General features: G+C 35.8%; 1 protein-coding gene across 1 annotated transcript; it reads left to right on the forward strand.

Annotated features, from left to right (window-relative positions):
- Window positions 1-4,981: 4,981 nt before the first annotated feature.
- On the forward strand, window positions 4,982-5,473 carry LOC120072090. Its single transcript, XM_039024508.1, has one exon. It carries the CDS (start codon window positions 4,982-4,984, stop codon window positions 5,471-5,473), a length of 492 nt encoding a protein of 163 aa, XP_038880436.1.
- Window positions 5,474-11,295: the final 5,822 nt, after the last annotated feature.

Below are 11,295 nucleotides of genomic sequence, written 5' to 3' on the forward strand. Positions count from 1 at the left end.
CTATGTGCAAGTCTGTTCGTCGTGCAACTCACGCCGGTGCACCCAATCGCTCGGATCTACTGGTCGTTCCACCGAATATCCTACTCGTTTCGTCGTCATTCGCATGTCTCCGCCCGATCTGCTGCTCGTTTCATCGTCCTTTGCATGTCTCCAATGGACCTACTACTCGTTTCGTCGTCGTTCACGTGTCTCCGCAAGATCTGCTACTCATTCCGTCGTCGTTCGCATCTCACCGCAGGATCTGCTACTCATTCCGTCATCGTTCGCGTGTCTCCGCCGAATCTGCGTGTCTCTGTCGAAGCGTCACAGCCACGCGTCGCCGTTTGCATGTCTCTGCCGTATGCGCCGCCAGGATCGTTCTTGGCCAAATATCCCCGTAATTTTCACTACTCTGCTTCTTAGTTTTTAAATTTGACTGAAAATGAATCCCTCGGAAAAAAAAAAAAAGTTAATAAATACCTTTTAACTTTTGAAAATAGAGCTCTAACAAATGAGATCAAAGATTTTTCTGACAGTTGCAAGCCAACAAATTGGGACTTCCACCAAGCTTTTGACGCTCACACCATCAACGACAAACCAGGCCCTCTCTTCCCCTGCTCTGACAAACGTATTTCCATTTTTCCCCTTTAAAATTTCTAGTATTACATGCAATTTTCAAAGTCTCATTCCTAATTCGAATTAAAACATTAATTTTATGGGTGTAAAGAAGCTTTTAGATGAATAAATATATAAGAGCTCCTTTGTTTTTTATAATAGTGTGACAAAATATAGTAGAGCTCCTAAAAAGAAATTGTTTTACATATATGAAAAGTTGCATTTTTCAGCTTGTCATAGATGAGGCTAAAATGTATAGTGATGTATTTTATTTAGTAAGAACAATTGCTTCAGACTAACTAAAGAAAACGTAAAACATATCATTATTTGGTAGCTTTTATTCAAGTTCTTATTGTTAGTTTCTATTGCCCTTTAGTCTTGCACAATTGAATATTGTTCTGCTGATTTTTTCATGTTTGCTATTAATACCTTGCCTACTTGTTTTTTATTATTTGTGTGAGTTTTTATATTGTTATTGACTATAGTTCTTCTATGTCTTTCATCTTGAGCAAGCTTTAATGAGTATTCTTTTATGGATTTATCTTTTCCCGTTGATATTGAATAGTGGTCTCTTGCTTGGCTCAAGTAGCGAAACGATTGTAGGTAGGCCAATAGTACCAAGTGCAGTTGTGCAACTCCCTTAGTTGGTGGAGTTTGGAGTGTCTCTTTGTTCTTCTTTTCTATCCCTAAGACTTGCCTGTGAATTTTTTTTTTAGTTTCTATATTGTTTGATTGTAGAGAAAAGACATCAAGAAAGAGGCAAAATGGGTATGTTTCTATAGTGGACACTTAGAACAAGTGGAAGAAGAAAGAGGCAAAATGGGTATTTGGGTTCATTTACTTCAAGATTTTTATTCTAGTTTAGTACTTCAAAACTCTTCTTGTAGGTTTCTTCAGACATTCTTCAGTAGGGTAGTGTAGGGATTTGTGGAGTCATTTCATAATTTTTGAAATAGAAGTGTTATGCAATTATTTCTATTATTGTTTCAGAATAATTTATGAACTTGAAGAAGCAACAAAATTTAATTTCGTATTAGAGAAAATCTCTTTTTCCAAATATTATAGGTCTCGAAGAACATCGCTCGGAGAAGAGCAAATGTCAAGAACATCATTTTTATGTTTATGAGAAATGCAAGAAGAAAGGGGTATTTTCTTAACTTAGTTATGTGTAAATACTGATCTATTGATTGATTGTTGGATGTTTAGATTTTGTTATTGCTCCATAGAACTACATGTTAGATTTGTGATATGTTTCCATCTATTAGGTATTTCATTCATTGTTAGCTTTTTTTGAAGTATTTATAGAAAGTGGTTGTGGAATATTATTGGGAGTGTGTTTCTTTGAACAAGTTCAAGGTAATTTTTTGGTTTTGTTGTGGTAGCATCGTTATGCTACCAAAAAATTTTCATCGTCTTCGTAGCTCATATCTAGGTAACCAAGATTCATTTTGAATGCTTGCTGTTTTAAGCATAGTTTCTAAGTGTTTTCAAGTGACTCTAATGATATGGAAATTCCTGTTTGAGAAGTTATAGTGTGCTTATTTCTCTTTGGACCATATTGGATTAGAATGTAATACACATTTATGACTCATGGGTACGATTTATTTGTAGTTTATATTTGAATCAAGGTGCTCGAGTTTGTAGGTTGCACTATGGTAGTTTGTGGGTTATTCATGTACTATGGTAGTTTTTGTGACAACTTTTGAGATTTGAAGTACATTGTGAGCTAAATTTGCTTATTGATGTATGTATTCTTGAATATTCATTTTTTGGAAATTCTGATAGTTCTGTTGAGAATACGTGGTTGTGAAATATTTTTAGGAGTGTTTCTTTAAATAGGTTCAAGATAAATTTTTGGTTTTGTTGTGGTAGCATCGTTATGCTGCCGAAAATTTTTCATCGTCTTCATATCTCATATCTAGATAACCAAGCTTCTCTTCTTCAAGATCTTGAAAAAGAAAATTCTCTCATTTATTCAACTATTGAATTTTCTTGTTTTGCAGGTGCAACAAAGGAGTAAAGATTTGGTATCGCAACCTCTTTATGTTTTTTTTTTTTTTTTTGAGAACTCTAGATCTAATACATTCACTACAAGAATTTTGCCTTGAATGTACCATTTATGCACATTCTCAATATACACGGTTAGTTGAATATGAATTCTGATCACATTTTCACTTTCAATCATTTGTCTTAAACCTTTTTTGTTTGTGATCCTTTGAACAACAGTGGTCAGAAAAAAATGCCTATAACATGACACTGCTGAAGCTGGGGGAGTTTGTTCAAAAAGAATTATGAAGGGATCCATACTTACCAAGTGGAGAGGGACAATAAACTCATAATGTTTGTAAAATCATAATGTTTGTATTACTTGTAATTTGTGTTTTCAAGGTCTGAATTATTGTACGGCCTTTTAAATTATAATTTTATAGCAGAATTTGCAGATTAAATGTAATATATTTACAATCCATACATGAATAATATGTCATATATGCTTCGTTGCAATAGCCACAACGTTCGATAATGATGTGTCATGTTATACTTTTTGATCGACATTAAAAATGGATTGGACAACGGAAATAAAAAAACAGACAATAATCATAAAAAATGGACAGTAATTTCGGGCTTTAATGTATGTTTAAAACCGAAGGCCAAAATTCTTGTAGTGATCAAATTCATGGTTCCAACAACTTTTTTCCTTGCGGTGAGTTAACTATATCTCATTTGACAATGTACCGGATTGGTTCTGCCAATTCGAAACTTATTAGGATTGTTGAACATAAAGATATTTTTTTTGTTAATGTTAGTTTTATCAGAGTCCCCCAAAATTGATTTATGTGTTGTGGATGACAATGTCTCATCTATTGCCCTAAACACTGGAAATACATTGTATTTGAATAATGAATTAGCAGACATTGATCATTCTTTCCAACCTCCTGATGGCAATACTAAAATCGTTGATTTCCAAGATTTTGATTCCTTTCGATCTTGTATTCCCACTAGAGTAGGTTTACTTTATAGGAGCAAGTCTGTATTGAAAAAGCATATTATTTCTTGTACACGTAGATTAGACACTTTGTCATAATGCATTGTTTAATGTGTGATAGATGTCTAGGTAGAGTGTATTTGTTGTTTTCAAACAGTTTTGAAACTCTCACACCTTTAGAATTCCATGTGGGGGTAGATTTGAAAATTGATAATCATTATTTTCTAATTTTATAATCCATTTTTCTATTTTTATAATTTTAAAAAGTTTGTTATTTATCCAAATGAAAACTTAAATTTTACTATTTATCTAGTCAGCCCAAGATGAAAATCCACCGTACGCGAAATATTGGGCTTTTTGGTTTTTTCAAATATTTGACACTTTGTGTCATATCCACAATATTTTATTCTTGTGCTAAATTTTTTAATGCTTTGGACCTAATTGATATTTATGCAAGCGCCCCTAGATTTAATGGAGCACTCTAATCATTCTATATCTATTTCTTTATATATCTTTCTTTCTTTGGAGAGTGGTTATAAGGAAGGGAATAGAAAATGTCCAAGAATTACAAAGTCCAATTTAACAAGTATATATGTATAAGATTATAATTAACCCAAAGTGGAGAGGATATTTCTAATCCAAATTAATCAAAGATGTACACATTATTTGTGTAAAAGAAAACGAGTCAAATATTGAAAGATTACAGTTCTTTCATTTCAAATATAAACTACCATGGTTTTATAAACATGGGTCAAATTTGATCGAAATTTTGAGATTTTGAAGTGTTCGAAATTTCGTTAGAAGGGAATTTCGTTTTTCTCCCATTTAAATTTTTGAGATTTCAAAAATGCAGAACAAAATTTCAATGGGATTAAATAAGAAAACTTGTAAAGTTGTATGATTTGGGGGATAATTAATGATTTGATGGATACTTTACTTGGAAAGACAAATTTCTAAAATTAATGACTATTTTTCTCAATAATAATAAATTTTGTGTTAATTCATTCTCTTTTCTAAACTTTCCATTCAATTATACTTTTTGTCCCTTGTCTTGTTCGATTACAATTTGTGCACGGAATTGGAAGCATCTAACTTTTACATAGAGAACATATGTCTTAACTAGTTAAAGTTATACTAAAAATGAATCAACTATTAGTTGTTATTAGTTGTAACAAGTTTTTGTTAATTTTTGTTATTTTTGTCAATATCCTCATTGGTAGGTAATTGTTCATTTTTCTCCTTTATCGTACATCTATATAATGTAACTTTACTGTCATTAAATAAATAAAAGAGAAAAGTATGATTTACTTTTGGCTTTTCCACTTCCAATATGGTATCAGAGAGAGAAAATTCCTCAAATCCCTAAATCGTTTTCCCCTTTTCCCCTTCCCGTGCGAAGTCAAAATGGTTTTTCCCGAGACACCTCGTCGTCCTCCGGCCAATTCATCTTCCTCAGTCGATTTTTCGACTACTGGGCTTCCTCTTTCTCATCCCGATCAGTACACTCCCTACGCTCTTCATCACAGTGACACTTCCAATCTTATTCTTGTTTCCGAACTTCTCACCAACGACAACTACGTTTCTTGGAGCAAATCGATGGTTCTTTCCCTCTCCATCCGAAACAAACTTGGTTTCATTGATGGTTCTCTCCCTCGGCCTACAGGTGATCTTCTTTCCTTATGGATTCGCAACAATAATGTTGTTGTTGCTTGGATTCTCAACTTTGTTTCTAAGAGTATTTCTTCAAGTATTCTCTTCACCGAATCAGCTCGAGAAATCTGGCTTGACCTTCAAGATTGTTTCCAAAGACGCAACGGACCTCGCATTTTTCCATCTCAAATGCGAGTTATCCAGCCTCAAGCAAGATCAAGACTTTGTCACTATATATTTTACTAAAATGAAGAGTTTCTGGGATGAGTATGTTTCCTATCACCCTAGTTGTACGTGTGGGCAGTGTACCTACGGCGGCAACAAATCCATAGAAGACGTTCTTCAATTTGAGTATCTCCTCGATTTTTTGATGGGGCTAAACGCAGCTTCAACCATACTCGTTCTCAGCTTCTTCTCATGGATCCGCCTCCACCTATTAATAAGGCTTTTTCATTTGTTGTTCAACAAGAACAACATCAATCCCTTGCTAATCCCCCTTCTTCTGCTGTTACATTGGCTGTGCACAAGTATCTTCTCTGTTTTCTGATGGGGCTAAACGACAGCTTCAACCATACTCGTTCTCAGCTTCTTCTCATGGATCCGCCTCCACCTATTAATAAGGCTTTTTCATTTGTTGTTCGACAAGAACAACATCAATTCCTTGCTAATCCCCCTTCTTCTACTGTTACATTGGCTGTGCAGAAGAATGATAACCCTTTGCAACAGAGTCATCACCAGCCCTCTTCGAAGCAGACTAAAAATCATAAAGGACGCTCAAATCAGGTTCATAAGCAACATCCTTCCTACAATTCATCTGTTAATCCTGTTGATTCTGCCTCTTTCTCGTCCCCTGCTCCATCTAGGAATATGATTACCAATGACACTATTCAGTAACTCCTCATTATGCTGCAATCCAAGCTTAATATGACCAAGGCCGAAACTGATTCAGTCACACATGTAGCAGGTAATTGTTCTCAAATTCTCTCTAATCATAAATGGATCATTGATTCTAAGGCTTCTACACATATATGTTTCCAAAGGCATTTATTTCACGAGCTCCTGCCGACTAGTACTACTGTTGTTCTGCCTGATAACATAAGAATTTTAGTCTCTTTTATTGGCACCGTCACACTTTTTGGGTCACTGCATCTTCATCATGTTTTATATGTTCCAGGATTTCAATACAACTTACTTTCTATCAGTGCTTTAACATCTGATGGTAATCTCTTTGTCCATTTCACCACTGATTCTTGTGATATTCAGGAAAAGTCCACTTTGAAGACGATTGGCAAGGATAGGTTGCATGATGGTTTGTATATTATTGAGCAACCTCAGATCAGTAAAGTACCTTCTCATGTTATTACTATTGCTTCTTCAAATAAGTCTTCCTTATGGCATGCCAAGCTTGGACATCCATCCCTATCTCGATTATCTGCTTCGAAACATGTTTTACATCTTGATTTTTTTTTCTCTGCATAGCACATTCCCTTGTGACATTTGTCCTTTAACAAAACAAAAGAAATTGTCTTTTGAATCGCATAATAATAGATCATCTGCTGTTTTTGACATGATTCATGCTGATATTTAGGGTCCATTTTCTACACCTACTCATGTTGGACATAAATTTTTCCTTACTATAGTAGATAATCAAAGTCATTTTACTTGGGTATTCATGTTAAAATCCAAGTCTGATGTTTTGAAGATTATACCTCAGTTCTTTTCTTATGTTGAGACGCAGTATGATAAGAAAATAGTGTTTCGTTCAGATAATGCTCCTAAATTTTCCTTTGCTGAGTTTTTCTTGCAAAGAGGGGTTTTACATCAATATTCTTGTGTGAGCAGACCAGAACAGAATTCTGTAGTTGAACGTAAGCATCAACATTTGTTAAATGTTTCCAGAGCATTATTCTTTCAATCTAGAGTCCCTCTCAAATTTTGGAATGAATGTGTTTTGACTGCAATATATCTTATTAACAGAACACCTTCACCTATTCTAGGTTGGAAAACACCTTACGAGTTGTTACAGGGTACTTTGGCTGATTATTCTCTTATTAGATCTTTTGGGTGCCTATGTTTTGCTTCTACTTTGTCTCATGTTCGATACAAGTTTGCTCCACGGGTTGTCCTTACTGTCTTTATTGGTTATCCACCAGGTATGAAAGGTTATAAACTTTTTGATATCACTAGTAACAAGTTCTTTGTTTCCCGCGATGTTGTTTTCCATGAACATTTATTCTCTTTTCATAAAGTGACCTTGGAGACTGAGTAACCCGACCCTTTTCAGCATATTGTCCTTCCTATATCCCCTGACATTGATTTTTCAGCCCACCCTACCACTGCACCCTCCTTACCTTCCACTCCCATTGAACTTTTTCTTCTACAAATCCTTCCCCATCCATTCCCTATTCGATGCCTCCTACAACTACATCTTCAATTTCTTCACCTGTCACATCCCCTCCCTTTCCACTGATCTTTCATCTCAGCAGCTTTCCCCTTCTTCCAACCTAAATACTCAACCCTTTGCTGCACCTAGAAGGACATCCAAACCAATCAAACCCCCTTCCTACCTTAAAGACTATCACTACACCCTCACATCCCAAACTTCTCTTTCCAATTTTTCTACACATCATCCTATACACTCATCTCTTTCTTATGATCACCTCTCCCCTGTTTTTCGTACTTTTTCCGTTGCCATCTCCTCTCATTATCAACAGCATCATCAAGCCATACCTTATGACCATTGGAAGACAGCTATGAAGCTTGCTGCAAGCTATGAAAGACAATGACACTTAGGAGGTTCTTCCTTTACCTCCATCCAAACATAGCATCGGTTGCAAATGGGTGTATAAAATCAAACATCGTGTTGATGGTTCCATCGAATGATACAAAGCTCAACTTGTTGCTAAAGGATAAACTCAACAGGAGGGTCTGGATTTTCTTGAGACATTTTCTCCTGTGGCCAAATTAGTCACTATTCGAGTTCTTCTTGTTTTAGCTGTCATTTATCAATGGCCTCTGGTTCAACTCGATGTCAACAACGCCTTTCTTCATGGAGATTTATTTGAAGAGGTTTATATGGACCTCTCACTTGGCTATACACCTAAGGTTCATCACAAAGACAAGCTTGTTTGTAGATTAAAGAAGTCTATATATGGTCTTAAGCAGGCTTCAAGGCAATGGTTTGTAAATTTTCTGATGTTTTGGTTTCTCTTGGTTTTCAACAGTCTAAAGCCGATTATTCTCTGTTTGTTCGTGGTTCTGGCCCTAGTTTTATTGCTTTATTGGTGTATGTTGATGACATTGTCATTACTGGTGCAGATATCAAGCTTATTGATGAACATAAACAGGTTTTACATGTTTCTTTTAAGCTCAAAGACCTTGGACCGTTGAAGTATTTTCTAGGCCTTGAGCTTGCTCGTTCATCTCAAGGTATTTCCATTTCTCAACAGCATTATACACTTCAAATCCTTGAGGATACTGGTCTTCTTGGTGCTAAGCCGGCAAATCTCTCCATGGATCCGAATGTTAAGCTTCGAAATTCTGACCATGAAGTTCTTGATGATCCTTCTCCCTATAGAAACTGGTTGGTCGCCTTCTTTATTTGACTATTTCACGGTCGGACATTGTATTTGTTGTTCATAAACTTAGTTAATTTGCGGCCAAACCATGCAAAGCTCATTTATCTGCAACATATCATCTCTTTTATCTAAAATCAGCCCTTGGCCAAGGTGTTTTGATCACCCCTGCTGATTCTTTTCAGCTACGCCCCTTTGCTGACTCTAATTGGGCATCTTGCCTTGATACACGGAAGTCTACCACAGGTTATTGTATTTTTTTGGGCAGGTCTCTTGTTTCATGGAAGTCTAAGAAGCAGAATGTGGTTTCAAGATCTTCTGCAGAGGCTGAATATCGAGCTCTTGCTTCCACAACCTATGAACTTGTATGGCTTCAGTCTCTTCTTCATGATTTACTCATTCCTTTTCATCAACCTTCTTTGCTTTATTATGATAATCAAGCTGTTATTCACCTTGCCAACAATCCTATTTTTCATGATCGGACCAAACATATCAAGCTTGACTGTCATTTTGTTCGAGATAAAGTTGCTGATGGTTCTGTTAAGCTACTGCCCATCCGTTCTATACATCAACTTGCTGATAACTTCCCTAAAGCTTTGTTGGATTTTATGTCCTAAAACTCGTAGTTTGTAAATTAATAAACATATTCTGTTTTTTTTTCGATAAAGTTATTGAAATTGTAATCTTAAATCCAATAAACTAAGGTCCTGAGGCTATTTAATGTAGTTTGAACTTTATGTAGTGACATAAATGTGGATCAAGTTCAAATATATAGCCAAAATGGTCTATAATATATGAATGAGATTGGGCGCCTTGTTCTGGGGACACTATGGATGTGGCCCACTTTGTAGTTAGTACAAACGATGTGATCCTGAATCGTTCATATAGAGATATGTGAGAAGAGCATCCTATGAAATGAGTTTTCATAAGACTGAACCATGAAATAGTCACTTTTTACGTTCTAAATGTCGTTTTATGTATAAAACTGACTATTTCGTTAATTGATGACCTAGGTAACTTAATCTTAATCCTGAGCTAACTATGAACTCCTGTTCACTCGGAATTATCCTTAGATCATACATAGGTGAGGGCAGCTCATCATCGCTGGCCCAATAACCCTCCCATTTCAGGGGTAAGATCAGGTGGATAGCTAGGAAAATAGGGTGCAAGACGGAATTCACTCCTACCCGTTATAGGAATAGTAGATAGGTTGTTTCCTTTAGTACTGAATTCGGGTCTTGAACAAGGGGTCTCACCCTCTCCTTTGCCCGAGTGGGATTCGGTTTATAGGTTGGATCTTAAACCAATTGTTCATTAGAGGATCAGTGGAACTTTAGGAACAAGATGTAGTCTTAGGGGTAAAACGGTTTTTATGACCCAGCCGAGATTACGAACAACCTATGAAGGATTAGCTTACTAATCATGGTTATATGAAATGGACACAAATATATCTATAGTGATGGGAGTGCAACTACGGGACTATAATGGAATGACCCGTTAGTTAACGAATGTTGATTAGCTCCGTTTAAAGAGTTTAGCTAGCTAATCTCGGATTGTTGGAGCCCAAGATCTATAGGTTCATTAGGTTCCCCTACTAGCTCATATGGAATAAACTTAGAACAGTATGATAGAATAATTCGATTTGTTCGAATTAGGTGAAGAGAGAGAAACCGACAAGTATATGTGATATAGTGGTCGGGTTTTTCAGTTTAGAGATACAGCTTTAATATTTAAATGTGATTTAAATATCATAAATACGAATACGTTCATATTCGGGAGCTCGGAAATAATGGAAATGGTCAAAGATGTAAAAAGTCAAAGAGTTGATTTTTTACTTTGAAAGTCAAACTTTGACCGACCTTATATTCAAATGTGATTTGAATTTCGAGAAAATGAATGCGGATTCATGCTCGGGAGGTCAAAATTAGTCAATACGGAAAAATCATAAAAGGTCAAAATGTTGACTTTTTGGTCAAAGTTTGACTTTGACCAAATGACTATTTTGTCCTTTGACTAAAGTTAGTAGAAAATCCAAACTTTTGTTGGATAATTCCACTAATAATATAGTGGGCTAGGTGTTGGCTTATAGTGGAGACATTAAGCCCACTAAGATAGTGGATTATAAGTGTTGGGTTTTTATGGATTTGGTTCATGCAATTGTTGCATGGCTTTTTTCTATAAATTGGGCTTTCTATTTTGGATTAAAAAAATTTGCCAATTTTGCCAAATTATTTTCTAAAATTGGGCTGAAAAAAAAACCCAAACCCTACCCAAACTCCATCTTCTTTTTCCTATCTCTTTCTCTCTCTCGATTTTCTTCATCCACCGGGTCCCACAACCCGATTCTGAGTCCAGAGGATAGTAGGTCAACTCTAGTGGTGGTTCGTTCGTGTTCGAGTCGAGATTCAGTGAGGAAAAGCGGGTTTCGGGAGCTTCAGAAGTAATTTTTAATTACTATTTTTCCTTCAATTGCATGCATTTTTTCCTTTAAAT

The sequence above is a fragment of the Benincasa hispida genome, chromosome 2 (genome assembly GCF_009727055.1).
Source record: "Benincasa hispida cultivar B227 chromosome 2, ASM972705v1, whole genome shotgun sequence".
Lineage (NCBI taxonomy): Eukaryota > Viridiplantae > Streptophyta > Magnoliopsida > Cucurbitales > Cucurbitaceae > Benincasa > Benincasa hispida.